Source organism: Marmota monax, unplaced genomic scaffold (genome assembly GCF_021218885.2).
Source record: "Marmota monax isolate L192 unplaced genomic scaffold, Marmota_monax_Labrador192_F-V1.1 WCK01_AAM20220418_F8-fsc00234, whole genome shotgun sequence".
Taxonomy (NCBI): Eukaryota; Metazoa; Chordata; class Mammalia; order Rodentia; family Sciuridae; genus Marmota; species Marmota monax.
The window spans coordinates 480,548-505,058 of NW_026692493.1; the positions used below are offsets into that span (position 1 = coordinate 480,548).

The following is a 24,511-nucleotide window of genomic DNA, read 5'->3' on the forward strand; positions in this document are numbered from 1 at the left end:
ACTGTCCCCCAGGAGCCATTTGCCCCTGCAGCGCAAGGCCCATCAGCACTGTGAAGCCCCACAGCCTCCCTCCTTCCTCTGGGTCTTTGAGGCCATTAGTCAGTGAGGTCTGCTGAAACCCCAGGGACAGCTGACCTGGCCCCGTGGAAATGTGAGAGCCCTGTGTACAGTGGTGCCCCCGGCCCACCTCCTGTCCTTGGCTGGCCGTCTGCCTCTCGGGTGTGTCCACTCTGCTTCTCTACAGTGGCACTCCTGTGGTGAGAACCTCCCTGCAGAGCCCTCGGAACCCACAGTGCGTCCTGGCCCCATCGGCCATGGCTGGCTGACCCTCCTTGTGGGTTCCAGAGAAGTTGTGTGGAGCCCCAAGGTCCAGTGGGTCTTGACAGGTACAGGCCAAGCGTGAAGAGGCTGAGTGGGTCACACGGGTGGCCGGCGTGGACTCTCTCCACCAGGGAGAGGAGATCAGAGGGCCCGCGGTCCCTTCCGCAGGCGCACAGTGTCTAAGGCCACCCTGGGACTCTGATCACTAGGCGAAGGCAGGCAGGTCCAGGGCTTCACGCCATCTTGGTCAGTTTAGGCTGGTGCCACAGTACCATTCAACAGGGGGCCTATAAGCAGAAGAAATCTGTCCCTTGCCGTCCTGGGGACTGAAAGGCTGAGGTTTAAATGACATCCGCAGACCAGGCAGATTCTGATGAGAGCTTTCTTCCCAGCGGCAGACCGCCCCTCCTCTCTGTATCCCCACAGGGTGGAGGGGATGCTGATCCTGCTTATGAGAGCACCACACTCATGTCCTTGTCACCTCCCAAAGCCTCCACCCCAGGCCATCGTCTTGCAGACTAGGATTTCAACATGAGAATATCAGGGAGACACACTCAGACCATAACACAGTGCTTGGGTGCTTGAATACTGGGTGGGCAGGTGGAAGGACGGGTGGTTGGGTACCTGGATGGACACAGGCATGGGTGGTCAATGAATAAAGGAAGGGGAGGGGAGGGGGGTGAAAGTATGCTGAATGGACTGATGGGTGATGGATGGATGAGTGGATAGATGAAAGAAGGATGGATGAGTGGATGGATGGATGGATGGATGGATGATGGATGGATGGATGGATGGATGGTGAATGGATGGATGAATGATGGATGGTGAATGGATGGATGGATGATGGATGGGTGGAGCATATATGAGAGATGAATGGATGAGTGGATGGATGGATGGGTTGATGGATGAAAGGTGGATAGATGGATGAATGAATGGATGCATGGGTGGTGAATGGACGGGTGGGTGCACAGATGAGAGATGGATGAGTGGGTGGATGGATGGACAGAGGGTCTAGATATTGAGAGACCTGCCAATGGAGCTTCCTATGGTGATTCTTGCTGGGTCTAAGCGTCAGTGAGGGCACCAGCTCCCCAGATGCAGGCAGAGTTCTCAACCTTGGTGTCCACTTGCTGTGGCCTCCCAGAAACACTGAGCCCCAGCCTCTCCTTTCCTGGCTGGCCCCAGATCACCAAAGCCAAGCAATGTGCGACTCTTGAGTGCAGGGATGTGAGGCTGCCGCACTCTGTGAAGAGTGACGTCCCCCTGCTGCCTGGTGCTCCCGGCCCTTTCCAGCAGCCAGGACCCTGGGGCCTCCTGTGACCAGGCAGAGAGACCACCCTTTCTGCACCCTGTCTTCCCTCCTAACAGCTTCTGTTGATTCTTAGGAACTTGCCCAAGAAAAATGATTGGAGTGTTTTTTCCCTTCCATTTACATATCTTGATCCTAATGAAATGATGAAGCAGGTAGCTCATGACAACTGCTGGCTTTCTTCCTCTCAGTCTATTTTGATTACCCGGATTTGGAGTGTTTGGCATGGGGGCAGGGCGAGTGCTGATCACAAAGCGGGGCTGCCCCTTCTCCAGAGTGGGGGGACAGTTGTAGGCAGCTAATGGATCACCCTAATCAGAGAGCTGTCCTGAAATTCAAACATTCTACTCTAACTATTTAAAGAAAAAACAATTATCAAGACTGTTCGCACTAAATTATGCTGTCTAGAATTTGCAGAAAGATGTTGTCTAATTTTAAGATGTTATCTGGGGGTTGCAGATTGTTCTTAACAGGTTAAGATTCAGTGCCGAGGGCCAGAGACCAGAGCACACTGCCTTCCGTGGTGGCTCACTCAGTCCTGCAGTCTGCCTGGCCTCCCTGCCCCGTGCCCTGCTGAGCTCCTTGGGGGGTTGGAAGGAGAGTCTGGACTCCCCAGCCTCTGGGGGATGCTGTGTCCTGCTTTTAAAGAAAGAAAGGAAACCTTTGTTCCCGTGCTGGCCCCTGTCTAGCTGTTTGGCAGACGTGAAGTGGCTGCTGTGACGCGGTGGGGTCTCTCCAGCTCCTCCTCCGGCTCTCTGCAGGCCCTGCACTCACATAAGCCCTGCCGCACATGTCCAGAGGCACACCGCACGGCAGACGCAGGCTCAGGAATGTGCAGGAGCCCCTCCCCGCTCTGGGCACCTTCTCTGGGGCAGGGGCGGGACAGGCAGATGTGAGCACTCTGTGCCCCCTCGTCTGGCCCCCACCTCAACAGGGGATGTCCTACTCAGTGGCACTCCATCCTGGAACCTCATCGAGTATCAAGCTCTGGAAGGAACTCAAGATTTGTTGGAGGGACATGTGTACACTCAGACCCTCGGAGCCCGGGCAAGAATGAAGGGAAGAGCTATGGCCTCTAAGCCTGACCAGCAAGGGTCTCAGTGACAATGCCCTGGAGACTTGCTGTGTGACCACTGGCCATGTCTGGGTCAATTTCACTGCCTGGGCCTCAACTGCAGAGCTGCCAGGACTAGGGTCAGTGCCTCTAACCCAGCTGTCACTGTTCCACCCTTAGTGGAATCGGGGGTGACAGAGCTAGCCAGGACACTCCAACAGAGCATGGGGACAACTGGCCAAGGCAGGGGCACCCACGTCAGCCACCAGGGCCCCACCCACCCTGTGCGTTGCCCCGTAGGACACCCTGTACCCTGGAGCCCCACCCATCCCGTGACGCTGATGGGCCCAGCACCGGCCTCGTTCCAGGATGGGTCAGAGTGGGGGCTGCTGCCTTCTCAGAGCCTGGGGTCCTGGCTCCCTCCAACCTCCAGCTTGAGTTAGGTGGGGACCCGCTCCCGGTGCTTCCAGGGATTCAGGTCATGTGCACAGTGTGGGTTTGTGGGACGATGTCCTCTCCACACTGTGAGTTCTCATGCCAGAAGTTCCCACCCATACTGGGCGCAGTTCCTTTGAGGATTCCTTGCTGTCAGGAAAGTGACTGGGACACTCTATGAGCAGGGACACTGTCACGGGAGGTTGTGCTCTGCGGGGTCCCTGTGCAGGCCAGATACTTCCTTAGTGCTGAGCAGCTACTGTGCTCCAGGCACTGCAGGAATGTTTGCCTGACCCCAGCTGCCTCTGTCCAGGGCACAGCCCACCAAGTGTGCTGTGGTGGAGTAGGGCTGAGGTCTGTGCACCCCGTGTTCAGATGGCCTTGAAGTTTGCCCTGGGTCCCCACACCCACAGCAAGGGCCCCCTGCTTCACGAGCACTTTAGCTCATGGCCCCAGCTCCCTGGCTCCCTAGCAGCTCAGCATGGATGAGGAACGTCGCCGTCTCACCCCAGGCTGGAGCACGGGGCAGGAGACAGGGAGAGAGCTGCCTGGGCTGGAGGAGCAGGCGCCAGGGTGGAGGTACAGCCTGCCTCCCTGCCCTCTCTGAACCTCACGTTCAGGTGTGAAACGAGGAGAGCAGCGAGAACCTCCATCTAGGGCTACCGTGAGGGTGAAGGGAGCCTGTGTTGGCCTAGGCAATGGGTCGCCCAGGTGGGTACTGCTGATGGCCATGTCAGCAATGGAGAGAGGGAGGTGAGGCGGTAGTGATCATGGTGGTCATGGCAATGGTGGTGATGATGGTGATGGTGATGATGGTTATGGCTACGGGGATGATGGTGGTGATGGTTACATCTATGGTAATGATATTGGTAATGGTTATATCCAAGGTTATGGTTGTAATGGTGATGATAGGACGATCATGGTTAGATATAAGGTGATGATGTAATTATGGTGATGATGATGTTTTATCAATGGTGATGGTGATGATGGTTATGGCTACGGGGATGATGGTGGTGATGGTTACATCTATGGTAATGATATTGGTAATGGTTATAACCAAGGGTATGGTTGTAATGGTGATGATAGGATGATCATGGTTAGATATAAGGTGATGATGGTGATTATGGTGATGATGATGTTTTATCAATGGTGATGGTGATGATGGTCATATCTGGTAAAGATGGTGATGATGGCTATATTTATTGTGATGATGGTGATGATGGGAGTTATATCTATGGTTATGGTGATGATGGTTATATCTGTGGTAATGATGGTGGTGATGGTTTTATCTATGGTGATGGTGAGAATAGTGACGGTGGTGAAGGGTATATCTATAGTGATGATGTTGGTGTCAGTTGTGTCTATGGTTATGATTGTGATGGTGTTGGTGACGATGGTGATGAGGGCTATTCTATGGTGATGATGGTAGTCATGGTGGTGACAATAGTGTAGATGGTGATGGTGATGATGGCATTCATGGTGGCGATGATGGTTGTTATCTACGGTGATGATGGTAATGGTGGTGGTGGTTATATTTACAGTGATGATGGTGATGGTTCTATCTATGTTAATGGTGCTGGTGATACTGAGAGAAAAGGGGCTTCAGCAATAGGTGTGGTGACTGCGCTGAGTTGGAGAGGGGAAGCTGAGGCATAGCTCTCTTCCCTTGGAGAAGGGGAGGCTCCTGTGCAGAACAAGGAGGCCAGACGCAGGGCGGGGTGCACCCTGCAGAAGTCGTCTTGAGCAGAGGCCCTACCTGCTCCTGGGCTTCCCAGGAAAGAGAGGAAGTGTGTCATCAAAGGCATCCAGGCTGACAGGGGATGAGTGGCTGGGAGCTGGGGCGTCTTCCAGATGCCGCTGAGTTGATCTTAAACACCCCCCCAGCGGGGGAGAGGCAGGCCTTCCTGGAGGCGCTCCCCAGCAGGCACCGAGGACAGTTACACCATGCCGGGCCCTGACCCCACATCTGGAGTTGGAGGAGAGAGGGCTGTAGGGGAGGGAGGTCCTGGCACCTATGCAGGCCACTGCAGCTGAGGACACTGGATCTGTCCTGAGAGCAGGAATGTGTGTCAGAGCGGCTGTGGGTCTGGACGGCCCCCGTGGGCCTACCGGGCAAGGATTCTGGGTAGAGGGGACTTTGCAGCCTGATTTCCAGGCTCCTAGGCCTCGGGAGCGGCAGGCCAGCGACCTCCCGGCTCAGCGCAGCGCCCTCAGGAGCCACTCCCACGGGGTGCAGGAGGAAGAGGCAGCTGACCAGGCCCAGCTGTGAGCAGGGAAATCAGTGCTCAATCAAGTTTTGTGCCCTGATTGCCTGGGACCAGCAACTAATTACCACATGGGACTGCAGGTGACAGGATGTTCCATTTCATCACAGTGACTGAAATAGCCATAAGACCTGCTAGACTCCCTGAGGCCAGCCGGGGAGATGTCGCCTCACTGACCCTGGGGAACCAAGTCACCTGTGACCCTAGTGCCACCTGCGCTGGTTACAGGGCCTGATTCCTATGCCTCAGCTGGGATCCAGCAGTGGATCCCCGAGTAGCTGTCTGAGGACCCTGATGCCCACCTGGGGAGAGGACGGGGAGGCAGGGCCTCCCCAGAGCCTCCCTGGCCCCAGAGCCAATGCCTCCCGAGCTCCCTTCTGCCACTGTACATGGCAGGACTGTGCCCACTCATGGGGAGGCCCGGGCCCAGTCTCCCAACAGGCGCGATACAGCTGTGGTCTGGCCCCACTGAACAGCTCGCCGAGTGCCAGTCCCTTGGAGGGAAGACCCTCGCTGTCTGCAGCTAACCCTACATTGTTTTTATTATAATGTTGCAGGAATATGGACAAATGCAAAGCCACAGCCTCCTCGCCCCATAAAATCAGAATAAACCAAACCCATTTACAAATTAAACACAAATAAAGCTGCAAAATCAATAAAATTTAAATTTGCTGTATTAAGTTTACAGGGCAGATGTTTCCCAGAGACAGCGCTGGGCACAGGCAGGGGTGGGAGAGAGGACCTACCTGCTGCTGCCCAGGAGCCTCTGTGCTCATCAGCCTGCAGCTCTAGCACAGGGGCGAGTGGCCTCCAGTCCTGTTGATAGCACAGCTTCGTTTCTTGTGATCACACCTTACACTTGACCCAGGGCCATCCTGGGGGGCATTTTTATAGCGGGTTCCTGGTAATGTGCTGAAGCTCTGCTCTCTCTGTGCATGAGGACAGCTGGCCTTCAGCGTGACAGGATGCCGCTTTAAACAGCAGTAATCCAATTACTGCAGAGACTGGGGACAGAGAGGAGATCTCCATTGCGTGTTTGCTGCTGCACTCAGGGCTAATGAGCTGCTCGAGGCACGGGGCGGGGGGAGGCAGGAGCCCACCGGGGCCTGCGGCCAGCCTGCCCCACGAGTGCCATGCTGGGCCCCCGCCTCTTCCTGTCGGGATCCACGTGGGTTTCCAGGAGCACTGTGAAAGCATCCATGTGTGCACACAGGGGCTTGCACACCCGACACACCCGCGTGCACGCGCACACACACACAAACCCTTCCCTCCTACACTCTGGCTGCTAATCTTGAAGGTGAAGCCCCCTGCAGACCACACGGGTGGGTGCTCCTCATTTACTCCAGGTGTAGGTCAGCACTCTCTGGGAGGGTCAGCAGAGAGGACCGTCAGCCCCCGGACTGGCCCCAGGCTATGGCACACCCCAAATGGTTGCAAAAGCTTGAAGGACACACCCAGCTGTCAGGGACCACAGGTCTCGCGTGGGAGAGGCCAGGAGGCTCAGCACAGAGCAGTGTCTGGGTGGTCAGAGGTCTGTGGACAGGGCGGGCCTGGCCGCCCCCACTGTCCCAGAACTCCCTGCTCCTGCTAGCCCATGGGCCCAGTGGCACTGGCTCTGTGCTCCAGCCCTGTGCATGCGCAGTCACCCTGGGTGCTCAGGGCGAGGGTGTGTCCTGGTGTAGGTGCGGCCCACCACCCAGGGACCCAGTTCACTTTGCTGAATTGGTGGAGGGGCCTGCCCTTTCTCCTGGAGTCTGGGCAGCCCAAGGAGACAGGGCCTGGGGTGGGCAGAGAGGAACAGGAAGGGGCAGGGCGGGCCCCGCTTGCTGGTGGCTGGTGTGCGGAGGCCTGGGTGCGCAGGTGTGATCCTGAAGAGGCGGGCCAGTGCCTCCTGCACATGGGGCGGAGACTTCTCTGTTGGCACCAAGATAATCAAAGGTTGTCAGGACTCCACCGGTAGAAAGGGAAGTCCCATTCCAGCAGCTCAGGGCACCCCTCCTGAAGACCTCAAAGGCGAGCTTCCCCTCCCTTCTGACGGCCCCTGCTCCAGGCGGGAGGTGGGCAGCGCCTCCTGGCTGTTCAGGGGCATCTCTGTGTGAGAGGAAACCCTTGGGCTCAGGGACCTGCTGCATCCAATTGGGGGCTCCCGAGGAGTGTGGGGGCCTCAGCTCCTGTCACTGGAGGGTGCTGGGAAGTGCCTGAGGACGACCTTCACAGGAGGCCTGGTGGCAGCCCCGTCCCTGTACCCCGTGTGCAGGGACACGGGCCTCTGGCGGGCTGAGCGGTGGCCAGCAGTGGCGGGGCGGCAGCTCTGTGGTGGGTCTTCTCTGGCGGGTGTGAGTGTGCCCCTCCCGCCAGGACTCACCGGTGCTGCTGGGGGGTCCGCCCACCCTGCCCAGGTACGTGTGGGTGGGCCTGCCCATGGGAGCTGTCCACCTCCAGATGCCTTTCGCACCCTGCTCTTCTAGGTGTCCTTTGTCCTTGGAGAGTCTCTGTCCACCATCTGCCTGTCACTCCCGTGGCCAGAGAGTCTGTCCCCGACTCCACTCGAGGTGCCAACTGTGGTGGCAACTTGACCAGGGGCTGAGCAAGTCCAAGTCCTCTCCCTCCGGCTCCTTCTCGTCTCTTGCTGGCAGTACTCACTGGGGTCTGCCGTCGGGTGCCAGGTCTTCACCTGCGGCCCTCGAGGATGTAGCTGCTGGGCTCTCAACCGGGGGCACTGGTGTCCACACAGAGGGCTCTGGGGCAGTGACGGGAGCGAGCTGCCCACAGAGCCAGGGATGCCCTGCCAGGAGCCCCACGGGGCAGAGACGCCATGCAGGGCTGTCAGCAAGCCCGAGGGTGTGAGCTGTGGGTGTGTGGACACGTGTGCCCGTGGGGGTTCATGGGTTTGTGTGTGCCTGTGCCTGTGTGTGACTGTGGTGTGGTTGTGGTGGGCATGAGTGTGTGCCTGTGTGTGCGTGTGTGTGCATGCAGACCCCCCCGGAGAGCAGGGCTGTGTGGCAGGGTGCCTGGTGAGGCCTCTGGGGAAGCGTGGCCAGTGGAAAGGGTAACAGCGTGAGCTCACTGAGCCCTGGGCCGTGGCTCCCGTCCGAGGCCAGGACTGGCAGAACCGTGCACTTCACCTCGAGGCCCACTGCTGGGCCCGCCCTTCCTGGGCTTCCTGCTCTCTGCGCGGCTGGGACTCTCAGTGGGGATATGGGACATGTGAGACCCCGGCCCCTGACTTCTGCATGCTGAGGAGCCTCCTGGTTGTCACACAGCCCAGTTGTGGCCATGTCTGCCCAGAGGCTGGCCACCAGCCACCACCACTCAGGCTCCCGGGAAGCTTCGTCAGCTCTTGGGGACGTCCCTCTCCTGCCCTGAGAGCAGCAGAGACATGAGGCCAGAGGCGGGGCCTTGGGAGCCGTGCCCGGGTGAAGTGAAGTTGTGAGATGGGCCATGAAAAGCCCCTTTGTCCCTGGGACGTGGTGGCCCGGCACTGAGCCTCCCACCGCCTCCAGCAGGAAGTGGGCTGGGCTGGGCGGGTAGAGCCCTCGGGGGCAAACAGAAGGACTTGTGTGCTCGGCGCCGGGCACAGTGTCCTCGGAGCGCTGGCTCTGGGCACACCCAGGCCTGGGACGGGCCGGGCCAGTGACTCTTCTTGTCCATTCATTCAGCAAATGCTTCCATGTGCCTACTGCCAGCCACAGGCCCCCAGAGGGGCCTTCCTGTGTGTGTGCGTGTGCCTGGTGTGCACCGTGTGGAGGTGCACAGGCGTGAGCATGCAGGGCTTGCACCTGTGTGAGTGGGTACACGTGTGTCTGTGTTTATGTGTGCACATGCGTGCTTGTGTAGACACGTGTGTTCATGCACATGTGTGAACATGTTGGCTGTGGACGATGCGTGTGTGTAGTGTGTGGCCACCATGCAGGCCACAGCATAGTTGGCCTCCTCACCCCTGACCCAAGGCCCTGGGGACCCGCCCTCCTCTGCCTCCCTTGTCACCAACATGTGGGCTGTCCCTGGGGCCAGCAGGACACAGCCTGCGAGGGAGCAGCCAGGAGGGACAGGCTCAGCAGCCCCTGTGTGTCAGCAGGTGACCTGCCTCTGGTGGCCCGGGGGCCTGGCTGCACATGGCAGTGAGGATCCGGGCCCAGCAAGGAAGGCCCTTTGGGGCTCTCAGGATGCCCCGAGGCTGCAGGTCTCCCCAGCCTCTGCCTGCATCTTCAGCCCTTGGTCTGAGCAGCCCAAGTGCCTCCCACCTCCACCTTGCCTGACCCAGAGGGCCGAGAGGGGCATTGGGGCGCTGGCCTGCTGAGCCTCGTGCTGTCTGCCAGCTCCCGGGGAGGACCCTCTCAGAGGGAGAGCCCTGGCTCGAGGTCCCCAGCTGCCATGAGGTAGCGTGAGGTCTGAACCCAAGCCCGGTGCCGGGGGCTTGCTGTCCTGAGCACGCCAGGCACACGCCCACACACAGGAGGTCACCGCGTGCCCTCGAACAGGCCAGGACCAGCTTGCTGGACCAGTGCAGCTGTGCTGCCGGGCTGGCCCTGGCCTGGGCCGGATGCCCCAGCGCCCTGCTCTGTGGTGGCAGGTGGTGCAGAGCCTGGGTCCTCCTGCCCGCCTCTTGAGAGAGCCAGGACCTGCCTCTGCTCTCGGGGCCACATGGACTGGCTTGGGCCCAGGGCACACTGTGAAGCCTTCTGAGGCCTCATCAGACTCAGACCGGTGGCACCCGTCTGAGAGCCTCTCTGGGTGGCTCCTGGGGACACCTGGGAGCACACAGTGGGGCTCTTACAGGCCACAGCCAGCCCCTTCCCTGCCGCCGCTCAGCGGTTGAGGCCAGGCATGCTGTCCCGTTCCTCGTGTGTCGCATGTCTCAGGCACAACTTGTAGGTCGCATGGGGTGGGAATGTGTGTTGATCCGTAGTTATTCTTGGCTTCAGCCTTGTGATTGGTTGGTGTCTGAGAAGGTTTTTGTGCCATCTCTGACTGTCATCCAGAGTGGCACATGAGCGATGGCCGGGTGGCTGCTGTGACTTACCCATGAGTCATGAGCAGCCAGGAAACTGTGTGTGGCCCCAGCGCTCCTTGCCCCCAGCCACCGTGCTGGGGTGGGTGGGAGCCTGGGGGCATTGCAGGCTGGCTGCCCAGGGCTTGAGGGCACAGCCTGGGTGGCCACTGTTCCCTTGGGTCCCAGGAAGCCAGACGGTCCCTCTCCCAGAGCTCTGCAGGGGCAGCAGTGCACACAGCCCCAGCCTTGCCCCTTTGGGGACCCTGCTCTGACACCTGTCTGCCATTCAGTAAGGGACACTGCCTATCTGTGGTCATCCTGGCTGCCACCACCAGCCGGGACACCGTAGCAAAACATCTTGGCTGGCAGTTCAAACTCCTCAGCTCTGGAGCTGGAGGACCAAGGTCAAGGTGACAGCAGGGCCGGGTCTGGGAGGCTCTCCTTGGCTTGCAGGGCTGTCCTCTCCCCATGTCCTCCCAAGGTGGTGGTTCTGGGAAACGCTCCCTGGTGTCTCTTATAAGGACACCAACCTTGTCGGGTCAGGGCCCACCTCAGGACTTCACCTGACCTCAACTACTTTTCCAAGACCCCATCTCCAAGTGCGAGGCTCGGGGCTCAGTACGTGAACTTGTGTCCAGGGCTTAGCAGTGGCCTGGGGAGGAGCCAGCCTATGATCTGGCTTTGGGACAATTTGTCTCACTGACTAGGGGTATCCGCATGCCTTGGGGTGGGCTGCGTGGGCAGCACGTCCTCCCCAGGGTCCCATGCTGTGTCCATGGCAGTCATAACGGATTGATCCCAGGACTCCCGTCCACTGTGCTCCTTCTGGTCCATCAGAACTGGCAAGGAGGGGTGGTCACTCCAGCTGGGGGGCCTCCCTTATCTGTTTAGCTGACTGTCCCCAGCCTCCCAGATCATCCTCCTCTGGAATGACCCCCAGACTCAGTCCTTGCTGGGTGAGACCTCTCCTGAGAACCTCCAGGGCCAGTTGTGGGGCCCCAGACACAGTGGCAATGTGACACTGAGGGCTGCTTGCCACAGTATTAAGGATGTCAACACAGAAACAGCAGACCCTGGCCATCCCTGCCACGAGAGCCCTGTGCACTGCTCAAGGGCAGGGCTGGGAAGCCAGCTGGCTGGCCCTCTGGAGGACGCCACTTCTGAGAGCGTGCCCTCAGCCCATGCATGTGCACCGCTGCTGCCCTGGTGGCCACCCTTCCGCTGCTTGGGAGAAAGTTCACTGAACGTGAATCCTGCACAACTGCAGCTCTAGTGGGTGCAAATCAAGAACCTGCAGTTTGTCTTTTCTAAAAGAAAAAGTTGAGTTGGAAAAGAAAGTCCAGGAGGGAGCCCAGGAGCTGGGTGTGGTGAGATGGCTGGAGCAGGGCTGGGTGGGTGCTGAGGTCCCCTCTGCTGGGCAGGGAAGGTCTTGCAGCCTGCGCCTTGTGAGGGTGGCAGAGGGACCCTCCCACCTGCAGGTTGCAGAGCTGCAGCTGAAACCTGGCTCTCTGCACCTCTGGGGCCACAAGGCCCATCAAAGCATGGTTCCAGGGAGGAGGAGCGCAGAGGGGGATGTGGAGGTGACCACCTGAGCCCTGGCACCCGGTGACATGGATTTCAAGCCCATTCTGAGGTGGTGGACTGAGGGGGTGAGCGACAGGACGTGGACGTCCATGCAGGGCCTCGCGGGTGGGGAGAAGCACGTCAGGAGCTGTGTTTGCATCTGCTTTGGGCGCAGGGCGCCTGTTTTAGCAGGAACCCCTGGGACAGAGGGGTGGCCCTCCTGGGCTCGGGGCCTCGCACCGGTGCTTTGTTTTTTTCATGTAAAATTGTGAGTTTTCTCCATTTCCTGGCGTTGGGGTTGAAGTTGGGTGGAATCCCATGTACACCAGGGCCCGCGTGCACTGCTTACCTGCATCAAAGTAACCCCTGGCAGGTGGCTGGCGCCCCACCTGATGCCGGCTGTCCTTGCTCTGAGCCACGGTTGAGAGTGCAGCTCAGGCCACCGGCAGCGCCCTGGGAGGAGGGAGCGTTTTCTCCAACCTGAGACGGCACTGTAGTTGGCTGGAAGTTTCTGGGCGGAAGAGCGCGAGCTTGGGGTCTCCTCCCCTGTGCCCTGCTCTGGGGCATCTGTCACAGAGCAGTCTCCCCACAGACACAATCCAGGCTGGGTCTGCAGGGAAGAGAGGGTGCAGGTCCCCTGGGGGTGGGAGAAGTTGACTGGGCCTGACAGCCTGTCTCACGGGAGCCAGCTGCCCCCGCCTGCCGCCTGGCCTCCACCAGCACCCACCCTGCCTTGTCCAGTGGCCACACCTGGGACTGAGGCCCTCTGGTCCTGGAGCCTTAGCCACTGGGGCAGGAGTGGCCCTGGGCTCAGCCCAGGGTGTGCAGGTGAGAGGCCGGGGGCCGGGGCCAGGGCTTGGCTGCTGTCAAAGCCACCACTTCCTGTGAGGCCTCACTCCTAGCACTGAGCCCAGCTCAGTACCTCCTGTGGACGGCCACCGTGGGTGCATCTGCGGAGTGCCTGCCCAGGGAGCTCTCCTCCACCCTTTCCTAACAAAGGAGAGAGTGAGGCTGCTGCCCCTCGCCAGGGCCGTGATGCTATTCAGTGGAGCTGCCCCCAGGACCCTGGGTTACGACCTGCTGGTCAGTGCCTAATGGCTGCAGAGCCTGGCTTGGGATCCAGCCCCAAACCAGGAGGGAGGTCTGGCTGTCCTCCCTGCTGACTGTCCCTGGGCAGCACTCCTGGAGCTGCCCCCATGGCTTCTCTGTGACACCCAGGTGCCAAGGCCATTGCCAGGGTCTGGCCCCGGGGACACCCATGCGGGTGGGCAGCACTGACCGCCTCCTCTCTCCGCAGCACGCATCATCAAGACGAAGCAGTGGTGTGAGATGCTGCCCTGCCTGGAGGGGGAAGGCTGCGACCTGCTGATCAACCGGTCAGGCTGGAAGTGCACACAGCCCGGCGGGCGGATAAAGACCACCACGGTATGTGCCTCGTCCTCGTGTGGGGGCGTCGGGGGTGGGGAGCACCTGAGGTGCCAGAGCCCAGGGGAAGTGGCTGTGGAAGTGTGGCTATGACAGGACAGGTGGCAGCTGGTGGCTCTTTTCCTGGGCAGAGGCCACCGGCACCATCTCCTCCCCACCTCACTCTGGGGCAAAGGCCCTGGCAACCCATCCCTGATCATGGCCACAGGGTACACGTGGAGGCCAAGCAGCTGGACCAGAAGGCTGGTCAGTGGAGGTGACAGGTCACCCAGGCCACCACTGTTGGCGAGGGCTTCCTGCCTTCTGGGTCCGGTGTGGCACGTGTCCAGAACCTCCTGGCCAGGATGAGCTCTGCAGCCCACCTGGGGCCAAGGGACATTCCAGAGAGTCAGGACTGGGAAGGGACGTTGTCCGAGTTCTCCCAGATGTGGCCACTTACAGACCCTGAGCACGCTGAGGGCAGCAGCTCCGTCCCACCCGTCCCTCTGAACAGGTGGCCTGTGGACTCCTCTCTCTAGAGGCCACTGCTCACTAGGTCCCCAGAGCTGCTCTTCCCAGAGGTGGCTGGGAGCAAACGGCTCTGAGTCATTCGTGGGTGGTTCTTTGACATTTCTCTTCTGAGGTAAACTGGCCAGCACACACCTGGGCCCTATGGGCAGCTTCCCCACTGGGCTGAGGCCACAGAGCCCAAGTCCAGGTTGGGGTGGCCCTGGGTGCTGGAAGGCGGGTTCACAGGGTGTGGCCTCCATCTCTCCACCCCTGTCTGCCTCCTCCTTGCTCAGGTCAAGGGCTGAGGACCCCAGCAGCTGTTGTGACCTGCCCCATTCCCTGAGGTCAGGGAGGTCTTTGGCTCTGAGGAAGGATCTGGAAAGCCCCACAGGTGTCCAGGACTCTTCTGCATCTGGCAGGGGGCTGCAGCCACTCACACTGGACCACAGGAGAGTGTCCCCATTCCTGCATGGGACAGAAGCCGGATGGGCTGTTCTATGTGTTCTAGGGGCAATTTGGTGTGGACATTCTGGGGACAGCCATGACCACCTGGTTCCATCGGCTGGGCAGGTGCATCGGGTCTGAGCACAGTTTGAAGCTGGACTGTAAAGCCACAGTATCCCAGCTGCAGCCCGACGACCACCCCTCAGCAAGCTGGGAGGGCAGCGCTCAGGTCCAGCAGTGGCTCTGAGGCCTCCCGCGTTGGTAGAAAGTGCACTTGGCCTTGAAGGCAGCCTGGGCACCAGCCTGGGCACAGCTGTCAGGAAGAGCACTGACCGCCAGGGGCTCGGGCCTCCCCAGGGCACGAACAGGACAGCAGGGGACTATCCTCGGGCAGACGCATGGGTTTGCCTGCGGGGAGCAGGAGCCCTGCAGATGTGACCACATCTGGAGCCCAGGGTGACCTCTGGGCCCTTGGCAGACAGAGGCCTGGAGGTGAAGGACCCCGTGGTGTCCAGACCTGTCCTGAGGCATGGAGGGCATGGACATGCTACCCTCCCTCCTGGCCTCAGTTTTCACAATCACGAGCCTTGTCAAGGTGGCCAAGCATTCTGGGGTGTGACTGGAGGCCAAGCCTTATACGCAAGGAGAGTGTGGTGTTGGGGACAGCCCCTGGGTAGCCACGGGTGAGTGCTAGCTCCCCTCCCCTCCCCTGCGTCCCCTCTCCCCTCCTGTCCCCAACGTGGAAGTTGCTAGGGGCACTAATTATTGTGGTGAGACTCACGAGACATAAAATCCTGAGTGCCGCCCACTTGTCTAGTTTCAAAACACCGTCTTCCCCTGAAGTCGGCCCTTCCCCATGAGCTGGCCAGCCTCTGAGCATGGCCCACTGCCCGGGACCTGCAGCCCCCACTTGGCAACTCCAAATGTGGTCATCCATAAAGCCCCCAGTGCAAGGGACCCACCCTGAGGGGTGGGGGGACAGCAGCCCAGCATGTCAGGACCCTGGGCAAAGCCCCAGTGGGTGGGCTTTGTGGTGGTTTCCCTCCCTGGCCTGGGGTTCGACATCTGCAGGGTCAACCGGTTGCAGAGGGAAAATGCTGGGGATCTGCGTCTCTGCTGGACAGGGCAGGACCTGGCCCCTGGCCCTGCTTCCCTGAAGAGGGTGCTGCAGCCATTGAGGAGCAGCCGTGGGCGGTGCTGGGTGCCAAGCGACCCGGGGTGACTTCAGATGCTCCTTGCAAGGGGCACAGCATCCTGCCAGGGCTATGCCACGTTACGTGAGGGCTCCACACCCCAGGAGTCGGCACCGCGGGGGTCCTGGAGCCCGTGTCCCGTGGGTGCCCAGGGGCGACTGCGTCTTCACGTCTTCGCTGTTGTCACACGGGGATGGGACCGGCCTGCCTGCCTCCCGCGTGCCCCTCCCAGTCCTTCTGAACCAAGTTTTTCAACCAACTCGTCAACAGCAAGTCCCCACTTGTCTCCCTGCCGCGGAGCCAGTGTGGCCACCACACAGCCAGAGATGGGCCTCCCTGAGTGGTGGGCTTCCCTGGGAGGGGGTGAGCACCCATTCCTAGAGGGTGGCACATGAAGGTGGGCCACACACCAGGGACACTGAGCAGGTACAAACATCCTTACCACCAGCAGCAATAGCTGCACGTGTCCAGTGCTGAATTTACTCATGGAAAGAGTGGACAGTGCTGGCTCTCATTCCTTTGGCCACACAGGCCTGAGCTTCCGTCAGAGAAGTTGTGTTTGGACACCTTGAGTGGCTGTGGGTGGCCAGGAAGCCAGGGAGGTGGGGCTCGCACCTGCCAGGCTGCCCAACGCCAAGCTGGCCCGGGCTTGGCATGAGACCCGGGTGTCTGTCAGCTCGGGAGCCTGAGAATCTCCCGACTGCCCCTTTGTAGATGCCTCTGGGGGCCTCCTCCCACCCCCGAGGGCACCTAGATGCCAGCAGGGACATGGCAGGTGAGGGCGTGTGGGTGGGGGAGGGTGCTGCGACCCCCGCCCTCCAGGCTCTTCACTCCTGGAGGCCGAGGCCCCCCACCCGGTGACAGGCCCTTAAGTGGGGAGCTTGTGCAGGGGCTCAAGGCCACCTTCCTCTGGCTGGGACCAAGCATCCCGTCCCCAGTGGTGAGCTCCACTTGGCCTGGGCCCAGGATCCCAGGGTGGGGATCTCGTTGGGTGGCGTGAGCGGTGGCCAGGGTGCAGGTGGACCTGGCAATCTGTCAGCTGTCTCCTGAGTCCCCAGGAGTGCAGAAGCCCAGCTCCTTCTGGGGTCCCTGGCCTGTGGCCATTGGTTTTTAAGCTTTGTAATGGTTGAGCTCTTGAGCCAGACTCTGAGAGCCGGAGCTTGTAACTCTAGCTCCATGGTGGCTTCCTGACCCCTACAGGGGTGAATTAACACCAGGGGTTTCGCATGTCACCAGAAATGGGTTTTCTGATATGAGGGTTTTCTCATAAATTGGCTTCAAGAGGCCTCGTGACTACGTGGTGGCCGCTAACTCCATCCCGTGGCTGTTCCTGGGGTAGACCCTCCTCCTGCCAGTGCCCACCCCACGGACGGCACCTCCTCGTATCACCTCACTGTGAAGCACCCAGCCCCACAGTGTGTCCCACTGCCGTCACTCCTTTGTCCCCAGAGTGGGCTACTCAAAGACTGGCCCTGGCCCTGGGGCCCTGCAGCCCCTCCTGAGGCTACGTCAGGCCGCAGGACGGATGGATTAATGGCTGGGCTGCGCCAGCCCGCACATGCTGAAGTTTGTACTTCCAAGATCACTCTCTCTTAAAGTGCGGGCCGTAACCCCATTAGTGGGTCGTGGGCATAATTTAGTGGCTCATGCTCAGCATTTAAGAGGAAGAAATGGAATCAAAATATCAGAGAGCTCCCAGGTCACCAGGGCAGATGCCACTGAATGAAACACGTGCAACACATCCCCCGGAGGTGTGCTATCCTTGTAGGTTCTGGGAAAGTGGGGAATCCGCTGTCCTTTGTGGACTCAGGAGACAAACTGGGCTCTGGGGCGGTTCTGTGGCCCCTGCCTCTTGGTCTGGCGTAGCCCTGTGGACACCTGTCCACCCGGGGCAAGGTGAGTGGTGGCCACTGCAGGTTCTCCCCAGGGTGGGAGCAGCCTCCTCCCCTTGCACCCAACTATGGTTCCTGCCCATGGAACAGGCCTTAGACCACCCCATCCTCGGTTCTGCTGTGGCTTCTGCAGCCCCACCAGCAGGGATCACAGAGGGGACCGGAAGGGAGAGGAGGGACCCAGGTGCAGAGACCTGTGGCTGGGGCTGCAGCTGCACGTGTTAGTGTCAGAAATATTCCAATCACTGTTTATCCTGCACATTTCTGTAAGTTCATGGATGGCAAGATGCCGGACGGTCGGCCATACCATTGCATATCTCAGCATAAACCAGCTAGGTTGGAATCCATCCTTCAAATTAGCTAAGAAGCACCGAGCACGCCACCCCAGGCCAGACTCCCCAGGGATAGGCAGACCCCAGCTGCCTCTGAGCATGTGTGGGCCGGGACATCAGATGCGGCAGGTCCAGGGTGGGCACTGAGGTGCGGTGTGGAGGGTCATCCCAGGGTCTCTGTTAGACCCCGGGCATCCGGTACAGGTCTGCTGGATGCCCCACGGCCAGCCAGCAGTGGCCACAGCACAGGTAACTCACTCTTTCCCCTCATCCTGCCTTGGGTGGGAGGCTGGGAGGGCCAGGCAGCCTGTGCGTCAGCTTCCTGGGTGCCCTGGGGACCAGATGCCTCGTGTACCTGAACCACTGTCTGTCAAGGGTTTCCCTATCAGTTCTCAGTTATCAAGGTCTCGGGGACAGCGTCTCCTACATCTGTCCCCGCAGCCCTCTCGGGAAGTTAAGCCAGCCTCAGCAGTAAGGACCCCTGTTCCTGGTCACATGGCTGGCTGTTCCAGAAGACACTTGCCACATCCACCCACTGCGTGGGACAGCACCCACCCCACCCAGAAACGATGCCCCTTGAGCTTGGGGAAGGTGTCGATCGATCCCAGGACAGACACTTGTAGTGAAGGGTACCGTGATGTCTCTTCATTCTAAGATCCTGAGGAAGCACGTTGTCAGGTGGCTCCGCTAACAGAGCCTCAGGAAGTGGGCAGAGGTCCCTGCCCCAGAGCGCCGCAGCAGGAGAGAGGCGTTAACATGTGGCCCTCTGGCCGCCGGGGTCCCCAAGCCCAGCACTTGCACATGCAGAAGGGTGGAACAACACCGACCTCCTCACTGGAGCGTGGATTCCCAGAAAGGCCATCGTGGGAACTCTGGCAAAGGCTTGCAGCACGCCCCCAGCTCAAAAGGGCCAGATGTCCTGCTGCCCTCTTCTGCCCTAGGGAGACTGATGTGAGGCACAGGATGTGCTGGAGGGACGTGACTCCTGCCAGCAGAAGTCAGCAGAGAGGAGACCAAAGAAAGCAGGTGGTCTGCAAGGGACCACTGGGGGCTGCAGTGGAGGAGAGCTGACCACAGGAGAGCACTGTGCTGGACCTGCCCCAGACTCTCTCTACCCGGGTGGCAGGCTCCTCCGAGTGTGGGCTGGGTGAAAGGCTGCGTGAGAAATCCCAGAGCTTCTGTACCACACACCTGGCCACAGCGCCCTGGGCACCCCGTGGGACTGGACGCACCCGGCCACAGCGCCCTGGGCACCCCATGGAACTGGACACACCCAGCCACAGCGCCCTGGGCACCCCGTGGGACTGGACACACCCAGCCACAGCGCCCTGGGCACCCCGTGGGACTGGACACACCCAGCCACAGCGCCCTGGGCACCCCGTGGGACTGGACGCACCCGGCCACAGCGCCCTGGGCACCCCAGAGGACTGGACGTGGGACTTGCCACAGTCTTAGGATTGGACCCTGCGGCACCAACACAGTTGGGCACAGGGAGCTGGTGGAAATCAGGAGACAGGGCGGAAATAGACAGCCTGGGTGTGAGACCACTCAGCAGCCTGAGGGCTCAATCAGGAGACAGGCGGGCTGGCTGTGCTCCCATACCAGAGTCCTGTGGCTGCTGTCATCAGAGGCCACCGGAGGGGTGGCTTAAGACAGCAGAGTGTCTTCTCTCAGGGTCCTGAAGCCTGGAAGCCCAATGTCAGATGGCCACAGCCAGGTTCCCTCTGGGGTCCTTGACAGGTGGCCACAGGACTCCAGGCTCTGCCTCCATCTTCGTGTGACCTCCTGGTTCAAACTTCCCTCTCCTTTCTCTGTGAAGACGCTTAGGGCCCAGTCAGTCCGCATGGTTCCATCTGCGGACGCCTGGCCTCCTCTGGAAAGACCCTGGCTCCAGGGGGGTCAGGCTCGGGTTCTGCATGTTTGCATGTGGGTCTTGGGAGACACCATGCCGCCTGCCGAGCCTACGACCCACACCAAACCCGCGGTGCTGGGGTGGGGCCAGAGCCGACTGTGAAGCCTGCCCACTGCCACTCAGCTCCCTGGTGCACAGCCCCAGACCCCAGTGGACAGCCAAGGGTGCCTAATGGAGGAGAGAGACAAAAACAGAACCCAAGGAACAGGAACCGGGGAAACAGAAGCAATGAGGGACAGAAGAAAAGGCATCACAACGTGCAGAACAAGGCCAGCACCACCGTCCTCCGGGTGCGAGGAGCGAGGCTAGGATGCAAGAAGAGGAACAGGGCAAGGGTGGCCACAGGGCCTTTGCTCTTCGGGTGGAGATGGTGCCTGCTCCCCTTCCCCTGGACTCTCTGCCACCCTTGTGACTTGATGGATCAGCTAACAGGTGTGGTTGTCACCACTGGGGCTTCAGGCTACTCCTGGCCAGGCTGCCTGAGCCCCACTTAGAAGGTCTGTCTGCCCAAGGCACCATGTTGGAGGCTCAGGGAGACTGGCCCCATAGTCCAGCCTTGGAGGACCTGCTAAGCCCAGCCCAGCCCAGGTGCCCAGGAAACAGGTGGCCATCCTTACCCCCAGCCCACGTCCTGGACGAACAGACAGAAACAAAGGCCCTGCATGAGGCCACTGCCTCTGGACCCTCTGCTGCAGGGCAGTGGACCCCCACAGGGGGCCCCTGGGAGGAGCATCGAGAGGCACTCTGGAGCCTTGTGCACACACACGTGCAGGTGTGTGTGCGAGTCCGTGTCACACCTGTGTGAATGTGCTGGGGAGACGCAGGGCTTTCTAAAGCCCAGCGGGGTGTGAGGAAGGTCAGGTTGGAGAGGTCTGTCAGAAAGCCAGGGAGAACTTTTTTCAAAAAAAGAAATGGGAATAAGAAAGAGGAAAAATAGGTGATTACAAGATCGATTCAGGAGGTCTAGAGAATAGAAGATCCAAAAATAGAGAAAAATGAAGGAGAAATCATCAAAGAACTATTTTCTAAAAACATTTCCAGAACTGAAGGACGTGGCCTTCCTGTGGGAGGGTACTCACAAGCCCAGGTGGAGGAAGAAAGCCCCTCCGAAGGCTTTACAGCATGACATCTCAGGCCACTGGGGATAAAAAAGAATAATAATCAAAAAAACCCAGAGGGAAAAACTAGGTCATGCACCAGGATCCAGGCCTCGGACTCCACTGCTGCTCAGCAGGGTCTCTCCAGCCAGGAATCAGCAGCCAGGTGCTCCACAGCCCAGTGCTCAGGACCAGTGCTCCAGAGCCCGGTGCTCCAAAGCCTAGTGCTCCAGGCCCAGTGCTCCAGAGCCTGGTGCTCCAGAGCCCAGTGCTCAGGACCAGGTGCTCCACAGCCTAGTGCTCCAGGCCCAGTGCTCCAGGTCCAGTGCTCCAGGCCCAGTGCTCCAGAGCCGGTGCTCCAGGTCCAGTGCTCCAGAGCCTAGTGCTCCAGACCCAGTGCTCCAGGTCCAGTGCTCCAGAGCCTGGTGCTCCAGGACCAGTGCTCCAGACCCAGTGCTCCAGGCCCAGGTGCTCCAGAGCCCAGTTCTCCAGAGCCCAGTGCTCCAGGTCCAGTGCTCCAGACCCAGTGCTCCAGACCCAGTGCTCCAGGACCAGGTGCTCCAGAGCCCAGTGTTCCAGGACCAGGTGCTCCAGAGCCTGGTGCTCCAGAGCCCGGTGTTCCAGGCCCAGTGCTCCAGGCCCAGTGCTCCAGAGCCTGGTGCTCCACAGCCCAGTGTTCCAGGACCAGGTGCCCCAGAGCCTAGTGCTCCAGGACCTAGGTGCTCCAGATCACAGGTTCTCCAGATCCCAGGTGCTCCAATGCCTAAGTTTTGCAGGCCAGGTGCTCCAGGCCCAGGTGATCCAAGCCAGGTGCTCCTGGCCTAAGTGCTTTAGTGACCTGGTGTCTCAGCGCCCAGGTGCGACTCTGACTTGGAACTCCGTAGCTGCCGGTAGAGCCCTTCGGGGTGAAGGGGAGTGTGCTTGACTCTGGGAAGCCCTGTGAGAGGCTGGGTGTGCCCCTGTCTCTGGGAGCTAGAGATGAAGTGCTCAGGAAGATGGGGGCAGGGATGAGGACAAAGGGGCTGAGGACTGGAACCTGGAAGCCATCCCCTGGGGGTGGCGCCATGGAGAGGCCCCTGATGCAGGCTTCTCCTTCTCTTTGAATTCCAAATGCCGGGAAGTGAAGGAGTGGCTGGCCACTTGGTTTCCCAAAGCCGTCTGTGGGGACTGTGAACGCATCAGTGACCCGGCCCCTCTTCAGCCTGACCCTCTCCCGCCGCACACCCAGTCTGCCGAGCACCACGGTTGCTTGTGGAAAAGTCCAGTACCTTGCAGGGTCGACCCAGCCCCTGCCCTTGGGCAGCCTCCAGGGGTCATCAGCACATCTCCTGGGGGTGGGAGGTGAGGGCTGCCCTGAATTGAAGGGGAGGCAGGAAATCATGTCCTCAAACCCAGGGCCAAGACGGCTAGCTCTAGGAGGTCAGGGGCCAGGGTGTAGCCTGGATGAGTGAGGCCCAGCCAGGCAGGTCCAGGAGGTAGGCCTAGGGGCCATGTGGAGGATGCTGGCTCTGAGCCCACTGAGAGCCAAGTCTTGGGGTGTCCAGCTCCAGCTGTGGAGGGTCTGCTGCTGTACATGCGGGGTCTTGGTCAGAGCAGGAGTGGGGAGACCTGGAAGGTCCGCAGGGTGCTACAGGGCATTGGTGACATTGGTTGGCACAGGCAGGTGTGAGGAGAGGTGGCTGTCAGGGTGGAACTGTGACATCCTTGCCCGACTGCTCTCTGGTGTGCCCATGATCACTTCCTAGTCCCCATGCAGCAGACAGAGAGCTGTGCACCAGTGGCTGAGCAGCCAGGACCTGTGTGGAGCCCCGAGTTAGGAGGTGGTAATCCTGGAGGGGAGGGGAGAGGTGTCTTGGTGGGGAAATCCATGGCCACTGGGTAGCTGACCTTGAGTGAGCGCGAGGGGCAAGCCACTATGGCACAGCCGGGTGTCGGCCCATCCCACGCTCTCCAGGAGCCTGGGGCTCGTCTGCTCCCCAGGCACAGCCGGGGCCTGCTTCCCCTCCTCTGCTCACTGCCTGGCATTCCCAGGCCCTTGGGGACCCCAGGAGTCCCCTAGCCTTGGGGATGGCGGCTGGACTTCTGAGTCTCCCTACTCTCAGCCTCCACATGGCCCTCCCTGTCTGTTACTGGGAACTCTGTGGCCGTCTCCTGCTCTGGAGGCCTGGGCTCCCTTGCCCTGGCATCCCCAGACATGGTGCCAAGTGCCACTTCCTCCATGTCCTGAGTGGCATTGCCCACTCGGCCATCTGGGTGATCTCCGCCTCCCTCCTCCACTCTCTTGGCCGGGCCTGGGCCATCCTACCCCTGAGGACTAGGAGCAGTGGCTGTGTTCCCTCATGGAGGAAATGTGGCTTCCCTATCCATTTGAGGAGCCCAGAGCCAGCTGTGGCCCCTGCAGACAGGCCGGGGGCTGCTCTGGAGGTGTCACGGGCATGTGCCTCGCTGTCCAGTGAGCGTCCAGACATTAGAAACCTTCATCACAGACCTCGACGCTCGGCCGCTGTCGTGCTTCTTGCTCTGAAAACCAGTGAGAGAAAGCCGATTCTGGCTTGACGGAGGTGGAGCGGGGTTCGCTGACCAAAGTCCAGAGCTAGCCACGACCCTATGGGTCCTTCTCTCGCCTTCAGCTCCTTGAGGTGTCCTGACCCAGGCAGAGCCCCTCAGCTCTGGGCTGCTTATTAGCCATGACCCTGAGTACAGCCAGCAGCAGGTGGGTTTGCTCCCTGCACAGAAGTCCATGGAGCCTGGGCCTCAGCCCTGGGGCACCTGGCCCCGCTGTAGGGCCAGCCTCGGCTCATGACCCGAGCTCCTCTGGGCTGGCCTCTGGGTCCCAACAGCACATAGCCTCATGGGAGGGCAGCTGCAACAGAGAGACAGTGACAGAGGACACTGGTCAGCTACCCAGGCACCGTGACCCCTGCCTGGGGACCTCACCGTGACCCCTGCCTGGGGACCTCAGTGAAGCAGGCCAGCGAAGCCAGCAGCTGCCTTGGAAAGTGGGCCTCAGGCATCTGTGCTCGGGCAGCACGGGGCCTTCCCTGTCCACGTGGGCAGGTCCACAGGAAGGTGGGGGCGTGCAGATGCCATAGCTGGGGCTCCAGCAGTCCTCCCTCAGAACCCAGAAGGAGCAGGCTGGAAAGCGCAGCACCATGCCATCAGCTCCAGGGCAGTGTGTGCCACGTGACGAACACCGCCGCAGGCAGTGGGCCCCGAGGAGGGCACCGTGTGACCTAGTTCTGCATCTCTGCGTGAGGAACTGCCTCAGTGGTTAGGTGGGATTCCAGCTGCGGATTTTCCCCTTCCGCGGCCACCAGCCTCTCTGAGTGCACCCTCGGCACCTTCGTTCCTGGGCCTGTTCCGCTCCCCTGGTCCCCTGGACCTGATGCCAGACCTGTGGGGGCTGCAGGAAGCTGCTGCTTGAGATGAGATGGATGCTTCCTGTCCACTCGGAGCCCTCCCACGGGGAGCAGCGGGCAACTTTGCCTCTGGCCACCTGGACCACAGCGAAGAGGCTGCCGTCCAGTCTCACGATGGTGCTGCAGGGGTGCTGCAGGGGTCCTGGCAGAGCGGAGACCACAGACAGCAGGAGGAGCAGGTGACCGGAGGAGGGAGGCTGAGCAGCAGGAGTGCTGGCCGCTGGCCAGGAGGGAGGAGAACCGCGCAGGACATCCAGAGCAGGAGGCCCGGAGCGCGCCCCTCGCACCACTCGCCGGGAGCCGGGATGGCAGCGCGCCCGGATAGCCCAGCACCTCGATCGATCTGGATTCTCTCTGAATGTGACGTCC

The 24,511-nt window shown here is 60.5% G+C and overlaps 1 protein-coding gene across 3 annotated transcripts in view; it reads left to right on the plus strand.

Moving 5' to 3' along the window:
• Positions 1-24,511, plus strand: part of Tafa5 (TAFA chemokine like family member 5) — a 206,349-nt gene that overhangs the window by 159,820 nt on the left and 22,018 nt on the right. For all 3 annotated transcript variants that reach the window (XM_058579086.1, XM_046443490.2, XM_058579087.1), the window contains exon 3: positions 13,237-13,364. In XM_058579086.1, coding sequence (XP_058435069.1) covers positions 13,237-13,364 — 128 coding nt within the window. The remainder of the gene's footprint in view (positions 1-13,236; positions 13,365-24,511) is intronic.